The sequence below is a fragment of the Cygnus atratus genome, chromosome Z (genome assembly GCF_013377495.2).
Source record: "Cygnus atratus isolate AKBS03 ecotype Queensland, Australia chromosome Z, CAtr_DNAZoo_HiC_assembly, whole genome shotgun sequence".
Classification (NCBI taxonomy): domain Eukaryota; kingdom Metazoa; phylum Chordata; class Aves; order Anseriformes; family Anatidae; genus Cygnus; species Cygnus atratus.
Window position 1 is genome coordinate 52,196,047 of NC_066396.1, and position 22,658 is coordinate 52,218,704.

Sequence of the window (22,658 nt, forward strand, 5' to 3'; positions counted from 1 at the left end):
ACCAGTCAGAAGCCAAAACTGTTGATGCTCTCTTTCTAACTTCTGATCATTTTGAAATGATACTTTGAATTACTTCTAATTACTTGTGGCTTTGTTACTGAGTATCAAAAATAGGATAATAGTTTTATAAATGTGAAGTTAATGCAATCAAGTAAGGATACCTTCATGAAAACTAAATCATTTTGAATAAGACAATCTTTGGTTACGCCCAAGATGTTATGGCTGGTTGCACTTCAAACACGACCTAGGTCATGCAGGACTTCCTGGGTCATATGGAAGCACGAGGATTTGATTAGAAGTGACAGACAAGCATCTTTGCATCCTCTCCTCAAAACAGATTTTAGATATGCCTACAGAGCTGCTAATATGACTGAAAGGGCTGGTGAAGATGTCAGGTTTATATGGACACATCTATGTCCTAAGGCCACATAACCAATAGCTGTCCTTTGATTCCTGCATGCTTCAGTACTCCCCATGGGTTGGTAAGCCATCAACACATCCAGACCAGCTGCTTTGCTGACATGCTTGGAGGTAGGTTAAGAAGAAGACAATGGTTAGGGCTGTATGAGATAGGCTGACAGGAAGCTTGCCTGCCAAGTAGGAAGTGCAGCAAATCCCTGTGGAGCAGCATGCTACCTGGGAGAGGACTGCAATTAGAAACACCTATCTTGCAAGGGGCTCAAAGGAAAGCAGAAATAACAGGCACGGTCCCAAGATTTGCATAGGATTTAGCTGACCTGTGGACATGGAGGATAAATATGAGAACTGGCCACTCAAAAACTAGGAGATAAACATGACTTACCAAGTGATCCCAGAATGACAATAATTGTTAAAATCCAGACAAGTACTCTTGAAATGTACCTGATTATGACCATCAAAATCATGGACAACACTGGAAAAAAAAGACAAAAAAAAGACAAATAAAATAAGCAGAACAATTATTTCAAGTAGGAACAGCCTTTCCAGTTCTCACACTGCACTACGTAACTGTCTTCCAACAGAATTTTTAGATAGAGATTTATTTTCTGTGGCTTACAAACTCACTGCACAGATAGTTAAGGAAATTAGGCACATCTACATCTGCTTTGGTGCTGCTGATTAAAACAAAGAGAGCATAAGTACATTTACATGGTACATTACATACAAGACATAATGTGTACATACAGACAGAGATGTATTTAGACAATGACAAAACAGACAGCAAGACATGATAGTACTCTGAGGCTACTAACATGAGCACACCTCTCAAGGAACAGAGCTTTGTGCTTTATTTTCAGCATTCAAAATGAGTTTTTTTTAACAAGCTCTGTTCAATAGTTCCACTGCCATTCAGGAACTACATGTTAAAAAGACCTCTTCAGTGTCAGCCAACTACAGTTTAGTGAGTGGTTTATATAAGTGCATGCACATATTTTTGCACATACTTGTTTGTGTACAGTAGTTAACACTTCCACATGAAAGCTGCTTGAACCAGGCTTTGTGAATCACAAAACCTACCCTACTGTTTAAGTTAAAATTAAATGTATATAAAACCTTCTATTAACTTCTGACTCTAACTCAACAGTAACACTGCTAATTCATCCACTAGGTTTCAGCTTTTGAATAGTCATTTTACCATTACTATCAGACTAATGCAGCTGTCAGGGTAGAAGATTAGAAAAATAAACAGCTCTCTAGTTACAGTTGAAAAGATACTCAATGGTCTTACTATTTTTTAAGTGGTAACTAATATCCTCTTTTTTTTTTTCTTTTTTACATGGCTAGTATCTGGAGCTTTCCATTTAATATTTACTATACTAGGTATACTTAGTATAAGTGTAAAGATTTTATACTCAGTAGGACTAAAATATACTCATTGGGAAAGTAATTTACACGGGTGAATAGCATTTCACTTTAATTTACAACACTTCACTACAGTACTTTCGTCTGGTGAAATGTGTCACTCCATAGGCCAGAAATGAGCATTTTGCTATCGCAAAAACCATTCAGCACCTCTGTACAGCTGGGAATTTCCAGCTCAACAATGCTGCGATTTTCAAAGGCATGAAGTGTTTTGTTTGTTTGTTTTTAAACTTTGGGGAAAGGGGAGGGGAAGGAGGAAGTAACATACAATACAACAAATAGGCACCTAACTTTCGCATTTTCCTTCTGAACGTTCTAGTAAGCCTGTACAATTAAGTGAAACAAACTAAAAAATCTACATTTTAGAGAAGCACTTTATTGTGCACTTCTCACCCTGTCCTTTTTTATTGGAAAAGGGACTTCAGTTGGCAAAAGATTAATATTATAAAAAGAAAAGGTGAATATTGCAATAAAAAGGAGGAGAATGGGGATGCTTTGGTAACTATGTCAAAACTCTTGTTGACTAATCAACTGCCCCAAGTGTTCTGTCCCTCACCATGGAAGAGGAGAAAAAACAGGAATGCACATGTATATTGCTTCTGAAGAAGTTATCCAGCTGTCAAAAAATACGTATCATTCTGAACCATTTTTAAGGGCTTGTTACTATAATACATGGCGGTATTTTTTTTTCCCATATTGTTGTTAGAGAGTGTTAACAATCTCCTATTGCAGTAAATAGCTAGTAATGAGAAAAACAATTACCTAGTGATAACAAGCAAAGTCCCATTATAATCTCTTTGCTGGTCATAACTCCACTAATCAGCCTGTGTAAGACACTACTGTCACTGACAAAGGTGATCAGGGCCTCTGCAAACTTGGCATAGCAGGAAATGTTCACAGGAGCACAGCGATGGAAGAATGGAATAGGTGCACTGGTGACACAAGAAAAAAAAATCAGAAAAAAAAATTACTCCTACTTAATATAAATGCCACATCAACACACAAATGAAAGGTGAATAGACGCAACCACTCCACCCTCATAACATCATAACCAGAAACCATGTGTTGAATGCACAAGTGCTGCTGGAATGAGGATGATCATAATGGGAAGTGATGTTCTTACAAGTAACCCTGTGAAGCTGCAGTGCACATTCCAATAGCATATTACCCTCCCACCTTTAAACAGCAAGTCTCAGAAAACACATGTTCCTATTTCCAGTTAAACATCTCACATTCAAGTGTCACATGGTGAACCAGCAGCTGAAACAATGCCTTTCGCTCATGTTAGAACGGAGTACTGGCCCATATTTGCAGCAAAGAAATCCCAGACTGACAATACTCTTCTTGCAAGGATACATTTTACACTAAAAGACATCAGCACTTACAACTGTTGTCAAGCAAAACCAATATTATTTATTCTTAGTCTTCCCCCATACTAGGCTTGTTTTTCTGTTGAAGATTACAATCACAGGGATTATCTTCATTACCTTTGTTAAAATAATGCACCACATCCTTTGCAAAACATGCAAAGATGCCTTTATGGTTTCCTTATTTCTGCTTTGGAAGCATCCTCCCTGAAAATACTGATGTTATGCATTAAACTTCTCAAATGCTCAGCACAACATGCTATCAAGTCCATCAGAGAAAGATAAAAGAGAGCAAAAAACTTCACTTTAAAAGTGGGTAATTTTGTTTTCCAAGTATTTCCCAATAAGTAGCTGCCTTTCTGACTCATGAACTATTCAGATCTCAAAGTGGCCTATTACATCTTTTGATCCTTCTTCTCAATTCCAGTTCAGATGCATATTCCATGAATTACATGTTCCTTCCTGTAATTGGATGCAACGAAACAAATGTCTTTTGTATCAAGTCAGTCTTTTCTTTTAACCTTTAAATTTATTTCATCCTCCCCAATCTTCCTTACCTAAAAGATTTCAGTGGACTGCAGAAGCAATGCACATAATCTTTTGCAGTTTTCCCATTTTAGCAACGACCCACAAACCAATAATTTCCTGTACTCTATAACAATTTGCTAATCCAAAGCCTTTCCGAAATTCTAATCTCTATCTTAAACACATAGTGAGTAAACCAACTGCCTCAGCCACATCCTTTCTATCCTTTTTTTTTTTTTTGGGGGGGGGGAAGGGGGGACAGGTGGGAGACAACATTCTGAAAACCAAGTGTGTGTAATTACTCTGCATGTAATTCAGGAGAAATTATGATCACCTGCCATACCTAGATAACTAATAGATCCTAGGTTTTTGTTTGAAGTGACTGACAATTGTAAATTATATGGTTTTAAACTCACTGTGCTAGATAGGTAAACACATTCGCAGGTGCTCACATTGATGCTCTACTTTTGGTTAACGATGAAGACCGCAGTTAAGCACAGCAAAGTAATACTGTATTATTCACAACTGTTTAGAAAAAAGAAAAATTTAACCAATATTATGGCTGCTGTATCTAAAAGGCAGCCTGTGTGTCCTCTCAGCATTTTACAACATTGCCTATTTTGGAATACACAGAGTACTACTCTTCATCATACACAGTAACGTTGGGAAATACTGAAATACGAGTTTCATTCAATTGTTAACTGATCCAACTTTTCAGAAAGCCTGGAATATTTAAAAGTTGCCAGTACCAGTAACAACGCCCAAATTTTGAACTGGGCGTAGGCAAAGGACTGTAATTTCTGCATCTGATTAAGAAAATACCAGTTCTGAAGAGTAAAACTAAGAGGATTAAAATGCTGTTCCAAAGTACACCCTAACAGAGGAAAAAACGTTCTGGTGTACCACTTTGTATTAATTAACATCTCTCATGCTACAGTAATTTCACTACGCATTTTAAGTTACCTATTTTCGTGTGCAATATTTATTTTCTAACTTTATTGTAATTAATAAAAAATGAGGTTAGTGTTCCTACAAGCCTTCTTGAATAAATTGGACTCCTGAGAATCCACCTTTTGAGAGCTGTTGCTATTTCAGTGGTTTTGACTCAACAAGTAGGTAAGGTTCTTGTTTAATTAAAAATGCAGTAATAGATCTATTTCTATGTCCTGTACTATCTTATATGTCCTCTTGGTCATTACTTGGTAGATGGCATACTCAAATGGAATTGCAAGTTTCTGAGAATAATAGTAAGTTGGTTAATCATGAACAAGAGCAAGTGAAGTTCAAGCCAGCAGACGAAGTTAAGAGACCCACCTAATTGTTCAAATATTAGACCTCAGAAAATAACTGTTTTGTCTCACAGCCACACCCAGGCATATATAGAAACCTGGGTGTAGGGAACCTGGCTGGAATGCCACTGTTAACTGTGGTGTTTTTTTTTTGTTGTTGTTGTTTTTGTTTGTTTTGTGTTTTTTTTTATAACCTCTACAGAACAGACTTCTGCAGAGCTGGCCGAGAGATAAATGCTGCAGGGAAAAGCTGTATAGGTTTTCCTCTGGAGTTCTCTATTCCAAAACTAAAAAGTGAGGTTATGATCTACTTAGACTGAGAGATTGAAGGCAGTTACTGGAAGAAATGTGAATCACTGGTTGCATTGCTGGACTGCACTGATAAGTCAAAGTTGTACACAGTGCCTTGAAGCTTGTGGATCAGAGTCCCTTGAGACCAGAAGACTCATCTGCAGGGTGTGAAGAAGCCATGTCATCAAATATCAAGGGATGGGCCTAACAGATTGAGCAACCTCCATTCCATTGACCTTATAGTCCATACCTCTGACAGATCAAATCTGAGAAAACGAGGGCTAGGTAAGTTCTGCCTGATTGCTTCAGCCTACAGTGTGCTGCTGCTTTTTCAGTTGTCTCCTTCCACAGGATTCCATTTCCCCTCCAAATTACACCGATTTTCTCCAATAATTTAACCATAAAAATCTGAAAACCAGAGTGGTTTGCAGATACAGTATAGGCCTTTTCTGCCTTTGGGCATTAAGTTCAGACTTCTCAATCTCAGAAAATATTCAAACGTGTTGTACATTTTATTCATGCCAAACAACAAAGGGGAAATATGCCAGTGGCACAATAGCTTTCTAGAAATAACTCTAGGTAGTTTTTGCAAGGAATTTACATAGTATCATTAGAGTTCTGACATGCTGTTCTATCTGCCTGTTTTCTTATTAAGTTATATTAATTCAGATTGAATGATATGGGAACACACAGTGAGAAAAGTCAATATAATTCTAGCAAAAATTAAGAATGACGAGCCTTTTCAGTATGCAAGCTGGCACTGAAATTTTCATTTGTTTTTGTATTACAGCTATAACAGCTGGTTAGCTGCATGGAATATTGATTTGCTGTGGGGAAAAGTAAAAAAAAAGTTTATATTCCAGCTGCTATTTATTGCCAATACAATATTAAAAAAAATTATTCGCTGGATAGCTTACCATGTAGACAATAGATACTTAAAATCAGAGTTTCTAGAACTGACATTTATTGAACTGTAACAGAAGATGATCCATAGGGCAAGAATAACAAATTACAACCCTCTACTGCATATGTTTGACAAGCTAAAATTTGTGGAAACACAACTTGATTCTTCTTCAGTGAATAGAATTCTGACAGAAAGGTGTGCAAAACAGCAAACAGATCGTTTCTTTTTTTCAGTAATGTTTATCTCTACATTTCCAGTGGAGCCAATGCAGCTTGCAGAGTTTCTGGAGCTACAATCCTTTCTCTCTACTTCACAAAAAGCAGTCCAGTACAATATTTTGAACAATAAAACTCAAATCAATCTGTTTATAAAATATAGCCCTCTTTTTTCTTAGGCATCCTCATATTAGTCATTTGGGGACTGAAAGAATCAAAAATGAAGCAATTTGCTCAATCTGACTGGCTGAGGTTAAGGTGTTAGAAGTGAACACTGCAAGAGAACTACGTGTGATTATATCATTTTCCAAAGATCCAATGGGCCTCAGAAATTGTATCTGAACTGCACTGCTGGAAGGCAGCTGGCTGTAGGGTGAAAGGCAGTAAAACAGCTGATACTCAGCACAGTATCAGTTACATGAGACAGAAGAGAACTTGAAGATATTAGCTCAATAATCTTATTAATGCATGTGTGGATAGTTCAGGTTTTTCTTTACAAGTTGCATTCACAATGTGTTCTAAAAACATGTTACAGTAATACAATAAAACATCCAACTGCAAGACAGAAGAAATCTATGTTGAGTATTTTCTACGGTATTTTCACAAACAAAACAAGCCTCTTCTCCCTTCATCCCCAATCAGACAAGATGTTAATATTACCTCTCTGGAACAGGGTATTTAGGACATAACTTGGCAGCCCTTGGATCTGTAGTGTATTCTGATGGCTGTAGTTCATAGCTACACAGAGTGGATCCTGTTGGGAGGGAAAAAAAAAAAAGATTGGTGGGAAAAAAATCAAATATTCTTCGCAAACAATATTAAAATTGATATAGGTCCTGGTTCTGTAGCTCCTCATGTTATTACCACAATGTTCTGCCACAGCTCCTGTGGTAGTGCAACACTGAATCAAGCCCAGCACATACTTCAGTGTAACAGAATTACATTTTCCATCTAGCTTTGGGTCCTCCAGCATTTGTGTATTCAAGTAGAAAAGGCTCATTCATGATCTATTGTAAAAGAGTAGGACACAAAACACTTTACAGTCTCCCTTCCCTGCTACTCCACCATGCTTTTTCTTGTATTGTTTTCGGTGTATGAGTATTGCATAAGACAACATTCCTCATAGAAAGGAAACTTTCAAGTGTTGTGGAGGGGATTTTTTTGGTGTTTTTAAAATGGTACTGGTCCACAGACTTGAGAGAAAGGACCAAATGAACCAAACTGCTGAGATTAGAAAGTTGGCTGAACACAACAGCTATTGCATCAGACGTCAAAAGCTCTGGAAATGAAGCTGAATGTCCTGCATACACAAGTCAGTACAGCATTACAGTGATCAAGTTGCCTACAACCGAATTTAACCGAACTCAAACTGCCTCATGGAAGTACATCACCCAGACAGATCCCTCCTCATTTGCCTGTGACGAAGGCACTGAACATTTGAGTCACTACTTGAAGGAATACAGCGATTGCCGTATCAGACTGGAGCAGTGGTCTCTCTGAAACTGGAGGGAGAGAGAAAGCCTACAACGGGATAAGCTTCCTATCCAAAGATAATTCTTTCCCAAGTTTATTTGCTAACAGCTTGTTTACTGCTCAGTGCAAGGGGCAGCATTCCCTGAAGCCTTTAGCATTCTTTTTCCTAACACAGTAAGTTAAGGACATCTTGACCTTCCCCAGAGATACTCAATTCTTTGTATTCTGAAAGTCCCCTCTCCAGAAATACTTGGTAGCAGAGAGTTCTACAAACTGGATCTAAGCGTCTTTACACAAATTAAACTGAGACTTTTGAGAAACCGTCTTATCTTAGCCTGTGTGACAGCAGGCAGAAGTATTACTTGGAGAAATTGGAAGTATCTGTAGAAACTGTAGAATATTATTTGTAGAAATCTTGTTTACCATTGCCATGTTGCTGTCCCTGTGAACAGACATCTGTTTATAGACTGCAAAAGAAGAGAGTAGCTGTCCCATGCAGTCTCTGGAACACTAGTTAAGTATCACTTCCATGAATTAGTATTTTGGGAGCAGTCCAAAACATCAAGTACATCATTGAAGAAAATTAGATTTCTTGCAAAGTGAAGGTATCAGGTAAAACATCTAAATTCTCTTTTCAGTGCTATTACATGGAAAACACGACATCAAATACACAGACGTCAGACAAAATTATCTTCTTTACATCATAGTTGTAAAATAATTAATATTCTTTTTGGACTATACTGATGAGAAATTTTTTTACTCTGGACATCATTCTCTGGGTATACAAACTTTTGAATGAGTGTATAAACAATTCCGGAATTTGGAGAGGGGGCAGGCAGCAGTAGAAAGAGTCACACGTGTATCCTCACTTACAAACACAAGGAAAAAGAATACTGCATATATATATTTTGTTTTGCTTTGAATATAGGCCAAAAGGTAAATAATAGAAATGACCAGAACATGAAGTCCGTAGCAAGAAGAAAAGGAACTGTATAAGTGTGTATCGATTTATGATAAAGAATTTTTGGTTCCTGCTTTGTCACTTTTTCATTCAACACTATCAGTGTTTCACTACAGCTATGCAGAGGTCCCCCATAACCCAAAGGGAGAGAGCTGAACTGTGGAAAGCCATGCTTCCTTGAACCTTCTACCAGTTCCAGCAGAAGGGGAAAAGGACAGGACTTACTACGGCCTGGGAAGAAGATTCTAGACCCTTGTCTGTGCACAGAAATGTACACCTGAGGACCTTCTGCTTGTATCCCAACCCACACGAGTAAGCGAATCGAAACTGGATGCCAGCTCCTTATCTGCACAAAGCTATTCAAGCAGAACTTGTAGACTAGGATAACCCAACAAGTCCCTGACTGTGGAGGAAACTGGAGGCACCTTGGCAGGTCATCCCGGAACCCTCCTGAGCATTCTCCCTCTTGCCATGCAAAGGATCAGTGGATGACTCTCGCTGCCATTATCTCCTCTTGCCTGGGAACTGCTCTTTAGGCTCCTGTGGGTCTCCTGCCTTCTGCTTTCCACCTCATGTTACGTACTTCTTTAGACTCCCAGCCAAGCAGGAAAGAGTTTTCATGGAGCTTGTCAGACTAAGGACATTAGCCACCCTGCGTCAAAACAAATTAGCTGAAATAATGCCCATGACATTTGTTTGTCCTTTTGTCCTACACAATCAGGCAGAGAAAGTTTTTACTGTTCAAACAAATATTTCTTTCTGTCTTGAAAACCTTCTGACTTCACTAATACTGTGTGGCAGAGCTCCACAACCGAGCTGGATGCTTGCACACTGTATCGCTGTATGTCAAGCAGATTTTCTTAACAAGGGAGTAGCCGTGCACCAGTAAATAAAAGTCTGAATTTTGTAAGGTGAGAACGGGAGGAATGGATTGCTTTGCCAAAACTTCCAGCCAACACTAGTTAGTCCGGGCTACCAGAGTCTATCTTAGCGTAGCCAGTCTCAGTCTTGCTGTTTGAGTTTACAAGGCCTGGAAAAGCTGAAAGACGAGCTTCAGTGATCTACCTTGCCGAGATAACTAGTTTACCAGAGGCATTACCATCATTCCTAAATTATTATCACTCTCAAATGTTTGCAAAGCATTACACCTAGAATTCAGAGAACAAACTGAAAAATCATTGAAGTAATACATTCTCTGCTCCCTACAGCTGTCCATGTATTTCTTCTGGAGAAATCATCAGGCAAGTAACATTAAACTGTCCTACAGGGACTGAATTTGAGATACCAACATATCGTAACCTTAAAGAAAAATACTTCTAAACTATGTGGGGCAACAGCTGCCCAGCCAGCAATGAAAACATAAAATTTGCTGGTTCGACAGAGTTTTATTAGTTGTTTTCACCTACTAGGTGGTATTCTGGAGACACAACAGTTTCTGATCCATGGTTTCTTCTCCACAAATAGAGTTGCTCCAGGCCTTAGAACATTCTGGGGCTGCGACTGGAACGAAGTATCTCAAAAAACAACCCTTCCTTTCAACCTTAACCCAGCCATAGGAACAACAACCACCATTTCCTTTAAAAAATGGAAAATGGAAGCTTAAGACACTGGTTCATATACCTGTGGGGAACTCTGCTGCAAACTTCACAGCCAAAGAGCACAAAATGGGTAGGATGCCAAGTAGTACTTGCACAAAAGAAGGTATGTTACCATTCATTGCTGACTTCTGCAAATAACAAAAAGCAGAGGAGCACAAGGTTGCAAGACCTCAGAAAGTCCTTATGGGGAGCAGTAACAAAACCCTCTCTCTACAAACTCCTGCCAAGTGGGAAAAGACTCCCGCTATCATGAAAGAAAATACATGATGCTGACCAGACTTCTTCACTCTTCATCTGCGAGGTCTGACAACTGTAATTATACCCTGTCAACCACCATACAAAATAATTCCACTCACAACACAAGCACTAAGAATACATAAAATTTAGGCTTGCATCAGTTTCCTACTTGCCTTTGGCTTTTTAGAATAATGAAGACACTCCAGAAGCAGACATTTCACATTTGATGCTTCATTTAGGAATGAAGTAGCATTAAGCTATGCACAAATTACCATCAGAGCCAGAAATGAGTAAGAAAACAAGAACTCCACTTCTTTGAACTAGCAGCTGATGTGGAAGCATCAGAGGACTGTGCAACATTCCTAAATGTTGTAGAGAGCCCTTTGTGCGAACGGTGCAGGAATACATGCAGGAGGCCAAACAAAGATGTAACTTCACCTGAACACCTAAACCTAATCTCTGGACCCCAACAGAAACCAGAAAAATGCCCTGAGGTGAGTAAGAAGGCATAGGACTAACCACTTTGTGGTCCTGAGTTCTCATATTAATGCAAAAGATTTGTTCTCAGTGAAGCTTCACTCTCTAGATCTATCCACCAGTATCTTTCAGAAGCACAGTGTGTTTTAAAGGAAGGAAAGTAAGGACTGTATCTAAACTCCTGGTTGTTCCAAAGGGATGTACTGTCACTTCTGTAAAAGAGTGAGAATCAGAGGGTAGGAGAAATCACAGCTTGCTTTTATAAATAAATACGGGACTGAAATTAAAGGAAGTATCCTCCAGTGCCTGCAAAAATGTTTGAAGAAAAAAACACAACACACACAAAAAACCAACAACACAATTTAGACCCTTCAGATGTCTCCAGAATTTAAGGCCATGAAGAGAACTACTTCAACAGCTGAGCACAGTTCCTGTTACAAATAACTGTATGTAAAAAAAAAAAAAAAATGCCTTTAATGTCCTAGAGTTAAAATTCATAGAGATGTATTTTCAGTTGTAATTAAAGCCCAGACTATCCCATTCTCAATCAGCAGTACAGGAACTTGAAAACAAATACTAATTTACTCATTCAACCACTCATATTTTTCTCACTATTAAATAAAATCAGCTATTCTGGAACCAAATTAAAAGCGCATCTAGCCTAGTAGCTGTTGTTTATCTCCTCCTGCATCTTTAGCTCTTCGCCACTTATGACTCAAGGTTAGTACAGAATCACAGAATGGTTGAGGTTGGAAGGGACCTCTGGAGATCATCTTGTCCAACACCCTGCCAAGCAGGACGACCTAGAGCACACTGCACAGGATGGCATCCAGGCGGGTTTCCTTGAGTCCTTTTCTACTTTTAAATGTCCAAACATTGTAAGCCCAACTGTTTTACCTTTTGGTATCTAAAATATTGCCATATTGCAATAAGTGTCATACTTTACCCATAACTAATCTAAAAAATATCTGGCCATTTGGTGCCTGGTAATTTCATTTTACTCTGGAGTTACATACTACTCAAGTTACGAGACCAAAGAATAGGGCATTTTGTTGTTGTGTTGTAACTTTCTCTAAGCTATTTCTTTTTCTCAAGACCTTACTCTTCCTGACATCATTCTTTTTTTCCAGGCAAAAATTCTTTGGACTTTTCTTGTTACTACCATCAACAGACATAAAAATTAAAGTAAGTTTAAGAAAAAAAAAAAAAAAAGTAAAAAGGCATTTGCAAAGGAAGGACCAGAACACAGCCTTTAAGATGGCATCAGAGCAAGAGTTTTACACACAAAATGTGGTCCCTGTTTCTCTCTCTTCACAATTTATAAATATTGCACTTATGGACAATGCTATCAATGTTATCAAACATTTAATGATATCAATAACGCCATCTTGGTGTAGATTACTGCAGGACTCCATGCACAGCCTATCTCTATTGTGAGAACTGTTTCATTCTAACTGGGGGGTCCATTTTCAACAGAATTCTGACAGGCAGCTGTAGTAACAAGGTAGAGTAACCATATTGCCCCGTATCTCAAAACCAGTTATAATATACTTTTATTATTGTATTGTTGTTGTTGTGCTATTGTACTATTATTGTTATAATGTACTTTTATTACTACTAGACATTCAAAAAAAACCACACTCAAAATTAATAGCAAATTCAGATTCCCGAACACCCAGTGGTGCAGAATCAATTTAACCATTATATGCCTATAACTAATTTGGTACAACAGGTTTCAGGAAAATCATGAACAAGGGATCAAGTTTTAACCAGCACACTTCCCCGAAAAATAAATAAATAAATAAATAACAATAAAAAAAAAGGCTGGGATAAGAACAGGAGCAGAAGAAAAATGTCGGAAGCTGGCAGCAATGTAACCACTATTTCTAAGGCAAATACCAACAGCATGCCACAAAGGCTTACTTTGACTACTATATTTGATGATTTCATTATCTTCAAATGAAAGAAAAATCCTTTTTGTTTTCCCTTTGGTTCCTCCCCATAGCTCAGAGAGATGACCTTATGCTGACTTAGGCAGCTTGATTTCCTTCAGTGATTACTTTTCAGGCCAGGCTCCATAGCAGACTTACTGTGGTTTTACCTCAAGCTCTTAAGCCCTCCTGGACCACGAGTAGCCTGTTCTAGCTATGGTATTCTGATAACCAAGATGCCTGCCAACACATTTTAAAATAGAAATATTCTAGATTCCTAAATCTGCATCTGGTCATTTACATAACAGATAGGAATAGTGGTTCTCATAAAGACTAGTCATTACACTTATTATTGAATTAAACATGTCAGAAATTATGGCCACCTATTTTAGTGTTTCTTTTAGATAATGACATGTCATTGTTCATTTCACACAGTCATAAATGAATTATAGCTTCAAGGATATTTAAAAATGCTTTGCCAAGACCTTGGAAAGGTCATTGCAATGTTTCATGGATGTTACATTTTGAAGCATCAATCACCTTTCTGGAAAAAAGAGCTCTTAGCCACAATACTCAATATGCATCGTTTCTCAAGTGCCAAGACCAATAAAAATATTGAATCCCAAGCACTCCCTGCCTAAAGTGTTCTGCTGGGTGAGAAAATCCGGGAGAGACCAGCAACAGTCAGTTCAAAATACACAAGTTTCTCAGTTGTGCAAAATCCACAGATCTAAAAACTCAATTATTAGCATGGCTGTGTGTGAGCAGCATTAGAAAACGTTCCCAGTCAACACTGCGTCAGCTTCAGGAGTTGCTTCAGAACACTCCTAAGATTTTCAACTCGCATCTTTGTACAGGCTGAAAATCTCAGTGGTCAACTGCACAGCTTTTTCCTTCCCTGTGTCTCCTTTCGTAAGAGGCCCCAGCCAGTTGCTAGCATTCTGTGTGTCAAATCATTCTGAACAGACTGAAGGCACACATTTTGTTTTCTTAACATCAGCCAGGCTTTCCAAGGGACAGAACTCTCCTTTTCTTAGATGGGATGGTATTGCAAATGCTGGACCTGACAGTGAGGGAGCAAGTGTGATGGGGGTGAGAGGTTACTGACCTGAAATGGTGCAGCATTATTCACCACATCATCTCTTATTCCTAAATTACAGCAGAATAGCAAGTGCATCATTACAGATTCAGGAAACCAGAAGGCTGCTTCATCATGAAATGTTCTTCATGTTTCAAGCAAGCATTGCCTCTGCCCTAAACACTTATTTATAATCTTGCTTACAGAAAAACACAAGTTGCATTGCACAATAAGTAAGAATTCTGCCATAAATGCTCTGAACCTTACCTAGAGTTAGCAGTTTTGTCACTTTTTGTATAGGCAGTCAAGTTCCTCTCCCATTTTGGAAAAGATACCATAAATGCTAAACTAGCTAAAGAAACATACCTAATATTGATAAAATCATGAATTAATCCAGTGATGTTGCAGTATGTTTAACTACATTACAAGTTTCTATAAAGACGTTTAGGTAATTTTTTTTTTTTTATCTGAATTTACTATATCATCTCTTGATGGGCTGAGGGACAACGCAGGATTTCTTCGGGATGGAAGGGTTCTTAAGCAGTAATTTATAAAAGAATTCCAAGGTGTATGGACAAGTAAACAAATTTCAGGGATGGCATATGAGCCAGGTGAAAACGGTTAATTCTTCAAATGCATATGCAACAGCCTACACAGAGCCTATACCCAGCACAATTGTTATTTTCAAGTTGTAGAAAGGGTTAGAGCTTTTAGAAGGGTTCAGAAGAGCAAAATTAAGAGTTGACTGCATTCTATACCCATGCATCTTCACACATTAAGGTGTTTTTTTTTACGTGCTAGAAATTGCAAGTATGGAAAACTCAGCATTGATTATCACAATAAATGAAACATCTCTCTTGCCTTCTTCAGATCTTGTCAGGTACACTCTAAAATTCTGACTTGATAACATCACAAACATAGAAATTCCAGTTAAGCTGTTTGCAGAAATGTTCAAAGTTCTCAGGTTTCCTTATGATTTCTTTTACAGTCAATTACTGCAACGTAGAAGTGACCTTCTAAGGTCATGTGAAACAGGCTGCCAGTTCAATTTATTAGTTTTATTTAGTTTAAACCTACTCTTGGAGCTACAAAGCGTCTCTCAGAAAAATGATTGTTTACTCAGTACTATAGGTTTGATTCGAATTAACTGTTCTTGGTCTATCATAGGATTGAATAATGCTTTAACTTTTACTGTACACATAGTATGCATACGCTACTTGTGGAACCATAGCATTTAGGGTGCTCAGTAGGTAAGCTGTTCACTTGCCATTAAATACCACTTTTTGGAACCTGTCCTGGTTGGTGAACCTTTAAACAAAAATATAACCATGAAGATGAGCTTCTCAGAACTGTGTGATTCCAGTCCTGCACAGAGTACATCTACAAGAGGAAAGCTCAATTTAGTTTAGTACTCCTTTTCAACAAGCTCAAGATCACATAATGAAAATTAGGACTTGAACTCATGAATGATTCCATTCTTCTTTAACAACAGACTTCACCCTTTTGGCCAAGCTTCTCTCAGCTCGAACACCTGGCTCTGATATTAATTAATGAAAATGTCAAAGATCTATTTTAAAACCTAAAATGCTAACATAAATAACAGAATGGAGAATCATGTGGGCAAGACACAGCATGTTTTTTAGGAAGAGTGGGTTTTGCTGTACTTTTAAAGATAGTTATGCTGAACATATTTCAGGCACAGTTAATTCAAGACTTAACCTATAAACATAGAAACAGTGTTTGTGGTAAAACAAGACTTAGCTGCATTTCATTATTTCAAGCACCTGCCCATGGCAAGGGGGATTAGAACCAGATGACCTTTAAGATCCCTCCCAAACAACACCATTCTGTGATTCTACGATTCTACAAAACTCCACTGATGTTAACTTCACATCAAAAAATAACTGACCTGTTTTATGTAAGAGAAACACATGGTTAAGGGGTACAGAGTGAAATCATATTCCAACACCGCCTACTTTCACTGTGGACTTATCTTAGACGACTCTGCACAAATTACATAAGGAAGCCACCACTCTTGGTCTAACCCTGCACTGTGCTGGCACAGCTGTTCGCACTGCTATGGAGACAGGCAAGTAATGTTATTTATAATTCCACCAAAAAAACAGGCACTGCACTGGAGCACTGAAGGAAAGGAGGGCATTTTCTCACACCCACAGACATGCTCCAAGCACAGTTCGACAGCAGTACCGCTCTCACTGGCCCTTATACATGAGGATATTTCAACAGTTACTGTTGAACAAATCGGAGTGTTTCCATAGGAGTTGAGAACACACCCAACAGTCTTGGCCATTCTCTTTAATTCTCGTTATACTTTCTGGTCCTGTTTTAAGAATGATCTTTCAAAACTGTCCAAGACACAAACAGAAACATATTGATACTGTAAGTTTTAGCAAAGTTTTAGTTTAAAAAAAATACTGCATTATTTCATCAACATTTCTTAAACTAGATTTCATTTTTAGTTCAGCTAATGCACAAGTCTTTCTTTAATCCTATTAAATTTGTACATGAACAGATATGTTTTTTTTCATACCATTAGTTTCTGCAAATTTCTGAACATCAGCCAGAGTCTTTAGTTCTTTCCTTGGGCAAGCTGATACACACAAAGCAAGAGATTTGATCTTCTGATGTACTAGATCAATGTTGCACGGATCCAAAAAGAACACATACCTAGGGAAGAAAAAGATGTGAATTATTTCTATTTTAATCAACAATTACACTGAACAAAATTGATTTCATTTCAAACTAAAAGATTCATTCAAGACTAACCTTCAGCCTACCTAGAAACATGGGAAATTTGCTACTATCATAATTGTGTGGGTAAAAATAATTGACGTACTCAACATATGCGCCAAAAAGACTAATATTTACGGACTTTTGGATCACACAGAAAAGATACGTAACTTTACCAGATTCAAGTCCATTCAAATGGTATTTTTTACAAAAAGAGTAGCACTTCTATCATGCCTCTTCACAGATATGGGTCTTAAAATTCCGAGCTAATGCTTCACTCCATAACTTCACTTCATAATTTCCATTTTTTCCCAAAATACAAAACAAACCCCCTAAGATTATACTTATGCTATTAAAAAAAAAGACAGACTGTCACCATTTTAATGAACACACATGATAAACGCAATTCAGAACAGCTTTTTGTTTTAGATTGATTTTCCACACCACCAGCCCATACCCATACCATAGATCATGTTAGTATTTATTTTGAAATAAAAATTGTTCAGCTCTTTCTAGTAGCTACAGTTCGGGTGAAGTATTTTAAAGAAATTCTATTTCATAACTTTTCAAGATGGTCACTGTCATTTAAAAACCCAGTTTGTGAAGTACTTATTGTAGCTTCCTAGCCATCATTTCTCCTGACTACACACATCACATCGCAAACACTGCCCTACTGTATTGTCCATTCATGGTATAATGCAGACACAGCATCTTTTCTTTTGTGAAAGTTGAACAAGTGTTTCAAATTCCTGTAACTCTGGTGACACGCTATGCATTGAAATACTCTCTTCATATCATCTCACATCAAAATGGGAAAACAAAACTACCATGTAAAATAGCATTTCTATTTTTACAGTTCTCATAGGGGAAATTCAACCCATAATCGGTAAAAATCCTTTCTGATCCCAGAATACTTTTTTAAGCTATCATACAGTTATACATAGTTATAAGTACACTTTAAGTTACATAGTACACTATAAGAAGGCTCCTTTACAAGCACACTATCAGAAATAAATACAACTTTCAAAGAGATTGATGTTTTACTTGATTACTTGAACTGAAACTTTTAAGAAGAATTTGCTATGAGAGAAAGTGTTACAAGGAAAAAGGCAATGTCCCAACACGTTTGACACTACACACTTTAGGAGATAATACTTTTCAAGTGATATTTTTGATAATGGATCTCACAGACCATGCAAAAATGTGAAACCATCAATCTTTTTTTTTAAACAACTGGGACAAAGCTGGTTCGAAAATTACTGTGCAGATCCTAGGACAAGAAAAAAAGAAGTATACATCATATCAGTTGGCCACATGTGTAATGGCTAGAGTTAAGATCCTGCCTGAACACTTTCAGTCTATGTGCCAATTGCTAACTTTCTCACACAGAGAAAAGAGAGGGAAGTTTCTATTACCTAATCTCAGTGTATGAGAATTATTACTATTTAGCACACTTTTTCAGTCCTTAGCTTCAAAAGACTTCTTGTCTTACCTCCTGAAACTCCATCAAAACTTTCATCTATATCAAGTGTACTGCAGTAATACACCACTTGAATTCTTAAAACATTCATTTTCTTTGTCCCTATTTCTGTGAATTTTTTTATTTTTTTATTTTTTTTGACTGAATACATACTACACACCTCAGAACTCCATAGACCATGAAAGTCTAGGAAGCAAGAACACACAAAAACCTCTGCCATGTCTCCAAGGTAACTAACTGGGTGTGAGCAACAAGCCATGAGTTCCACACTTTTCCTTTATTTCAAAGGAAACACCTTCTAATTGATACTAAGAAAAACAACAGTGGTTTTAACTGGACACTCCTTTTACAGCCTCCTCTTCTTGAAGGCAAGTCCCTGCAGATGTTCTTCCATTCTGTGAGCGTACGTGGAAAGAGAGCATCTGCTCCTGTAAGGTTATCTGATCAAAGCAGCCATCAACAAGAACATATAAGAATCAAACCTGACCAAGAAACGATGAGGGAGGCAGTGACGAGAACAAAACTGGTCATTGCACTAACTAGTAAGGATATGCAAAGAACACTTATTTTGCAGTGAGACTGGCTTATTAAGGACCTCATCAAATTGTGATAAGGGAGGGGAAACAAACACACAGACATAAAATGTATGCAGTTATTGTCAACATATACAATAACTAGAAACAACACAAGAATCCCAACAACTGATGACCTATCAAGAAGCTGCAGGCAAACTGGGACTTCTCAACCGATAAGGATGCAAACCTGATGGTCCAGGATGCTGGAGAAGGTCAGTGGGGCTACACTAGCTGATGAGATGTACAGGGATGGGAGGATCAAAGTTGGAGAGACAGAAAAAGGTACACAACGTGCCAGTTGTGTGTAAGCCGGGGCTGGTCATTAAAGCTTGTCTGAATGAGCCTGTCCCATCTTCTCATTAAATCCTTGCTTCAGCGTCTCTGCATGATCCTGCTCCATGCAATGTTCAAGTCTGCTGCCAGATAACAGCTTCTGGGGGACCAGCACGGGTCAGTTTGGTGCCGACAGTACCAGGGAGGTGGATGTGTTTGTGATGGGGACCCAGGGGTGTTGCGTGTGGCGCTGCACCAGGCCGGCTGGCTCTGGCAGCCCCAGGGCAGGAGGGGACAGGGCTGTGTCTGTGTGCCTGTGTCCTGCAGTGTCCTCTGGGCATGTCTGTCCATCTGCATCCCTCAGCCTGGGCAGAGACCCCAATTCCCTGGGCAGGAGGCCACTGCTAGCATCCCTGAACACATATTGCCGAGAAAAGCCCAGGAAAACCAACTCTGGCATTCACAGGCTGGACTACAGCCCACTTCTACATTCATTTCAAGTCAAAGACCAAACTATAATCTTAATGGCTGGAAGAAAGTGGAGTACTCTGTAAAATGAATACTACAATTTTAAGTCAAGACTGGCAATTGAGAAGTATGATGCAACTATAGGGCCATATCCAATTTGGACAGAAGCATGCTGTGTTGGCATACGCTTAAACAGACCCATATAATTCAAACACCACACTGTGCGGTTCAGAGATGGCTCTGACCAAAACAAGGCAGCTGCAAATCAAACTCCAAGCTATGAATATGTGGCTTCAATCCAAGGTTTAAGAAATCTGATGCAAGATATTTTCAAATTCTAACAGCTAAAACAAGAACTGAAATGCCAAGCACCAGCATTACAGAGGAAAAGGTTTGGTTTTTAAAGCTATGATTTACTGAAAACAACTGATTTGATTGCAGAAAATTCCAAACCATGTCACCACAGAACAGGTTTTGTTCATATCTTGTGCTGCAATTTCTTCAAAATCAACAATAGTCTAATTTGCTGGTAAGAAAGTAACTTAGATCGGCAACACAAAGACTAAAGTAATTAGATTTTTAGAATATGCTTCAGCACTAGAAATGAAAATTTGTTTGCCGTAGGAAATTCGTATGTCAGATTTAGAGTCTAAGAAAGCATCTTTATGTTGTACCTTAATCTACTTTTTGGAAATCAACATTTGTCTCTGAAACAAGGCATGATGAAAAGTTACCTGAGGTAAAAATAACTGCACGTAATTTGTAATATATCTACACTCATAGCTATAATAAAAACTAGAAATGTTAAGCCCATGTTTAATATTAAAGTAATTCCTATACGTACAGAGAAAGAAGGAAAGAATTTGTGTAACTTTTCAAAAGTCATGATATGTGAAAATAACTTCAGTATTAAGTAGTTCGTTCTGAGGCAGGAAATTAAAAATGAACTTCTCCATAATTTTTCAAAATGTATCAAAAAATTTTACATGTATATATATATAGCCTTCTTTTTGTTCTTCTACTGTTTTGTGTTTTTATTTCAATGTAGCCTTTTATTTTTTAAGATGTCTAAAAGAAAATTCCGGATTTCTAGGGAAGTAATTCAAAATATAATTTCAAAACGATCAGAAGTTAGAAACAGAGCATCAACAGTTTTGACTCCTGACTGGTAGCTTATTAGACAAGTTATTACCTATTTGTGACTATGAAAAATACAGCACTCTCTTCTTCCCATGTAAAAACAGGAAGACAAAGCATGGTAACTTCATACACTACACCTTGATTCTGGAAGCATGAACAGTTCATTTTAAGCACTGTGTCAAATTATACAAACAAGCTGTATTGGGTTTACACGGCAAGGTTTTGGCAGCAGGGGCTGCAGGGGTGGCCTCTGTGAGCAGAGCCCAGCAGCTGCCCCATGTCAGAGCAGAGCCAGCTCCAGCCAGTCCCAAAGGAAGCTGCCGCTGGCCAGAGCTGAGCCAGGGAGCGACGCTGGGTGGGCCTCTGGGAGAGCAGGTCGAAGGAAGGGGGAAAAACCTCCTGTGCAACAGCAGCTGGGAGAGAGGAGTCAGAAATGTGAGAGAAGCAGCCCTGCAGCCCCCCAGGTGAGTGCAGCAGGAGGGCAGGAGGTGCTCCAGGCAGGCAGCAGCAGTTCCCCTGCGGCCTGTGCAGGGAGAGGCCCCTGGTGGAGCAGGCTGTCCCCCTGCAGCCCACGGGTCCCACACGGAGCAGATCTCCACGCTGCAGCCCCCCCGTGGAGGAGCCCCCGCTGGAGCAGGTGGATGTGGCCTGGAGGAGGCTGCGGCCCATGGAGAGCCCCCGCAGGAGCAGGCCCCGGGCCGGAGCTGCAGCCCGTGGAGAGGAGCCCCCGCAGCAGGAGCAGGGGGTCTGGGGGGAGCTGCCGCCCACCCGTGGGGGACCCGTGCTGGAGCAGTTTGCTCCTGGGGGATGGATGGACCCCGCGGTACGGAGCCGTGTGGGAGCAGGTCTTGAAGAGCTGCTGCCCGCGGGCAGCCCCCGCAGGCTCAGTTCGGGCAGGACGGCATCCCGTGGGAGGGACCCCATGGGGAGCAGGGGCAGAGAGGGACCGAGAAGGGGTGGCGGAGACTGACTGTGGCCCCCATTCCCCTGCGAAGCTTTGGGGGGGAAGGAGGTGGAAGAGGGTGGGTGGGGGGAAGGTGTTTTTAGTTTGCTTTTAGTTTCTCACTGTTCTATTCTGCTAGTGATGGGCAATAAATTACACTAATCTTCCTGTGGTGTGTTTGTTTTGCCCATGATGATAACGGGTGAGTGATCTCCCTGTCCTTATCTCAACGCTTGAGCCCTTCCCATTGTATTTTCTCCCCCCTTTTCATTGAGGTGGAAGAGTGAGGGAGCAGTTGGAGTGGGATTTTAGCTGCCCAGAAGGGTAAAACCACCACATAATACTATCTTACCTTCAAGTACCTTGTACGTTCTTATATTTGTGTCATTGATTTTCTGTCAGCTCTCAGGGCATCTCTTTATAGGCAAATGAGTACTTTACAGAACAACCATTTACTGTGATTTACAAGCATCTTATTGCTATAATGGAGAAGTGAATTAAATGATCACAACCAATCTAAACAAATGACATGTAGGGCATATACAGTTTCTTTCAACCAAATTCTCTGCATGCATCATGCATGCTGCAAGCTCTATCTGGGCTTTCTTACTAGCTAAAAATCAACCCTTTTCCTGAGTCAAAGGCATTTATTAAGACAGAAAACCACCCTAACTATTCTCCATGGCAGCATATGAACATCTTCTTGTACTTGGAGGAACAGCACTAACTGGATTCTGCCCAAGCAGCAAAATACTACTGATCAAAAATAAGACTGAATATTTGGCTACTATGGACATCATTTACGGACATTTTTAACCCCATCATAATTGCCAAAACCTG

At 39.1% G+C, this 22,658-nt stretch overlaps 1 protein-coding gene across 2 annotated transcripts in view; it reads right to left on the bottom strand.

Annotated features, from left to right (window-relative positions):
- The window catches only part of SLC44A1 (solute carrier family 44 member 1), a 67,749-nt gene that overhangs the window by 22,439 nt on the left and 22,652 nt on the right, over positions 1–22,658 (bottom strand). For both annotated transcript variants that reach the window (XM_035570092.2, XM_035570093.2), the window contains exons 4-7: positions 16,740–16,876; positions 7,094–7,187; positions 2,605–2,774; positions 803–892 (exon numbers count right to left, since the gene is read on the bottom strand). In XM_035570092.2, coding sequence (XP_035425985.1) covers positions 803–892; positions 2,605–2,774; positions 7,094–7,187; positions 16,740–16,876 — 491 coding nt within the window. The remainder of the gene's footprint in view (positions 1–802; positions 893–2,604; positions 2,775–7,093; positions 7,188–16,739; positions 16,877–22,658) is intronic.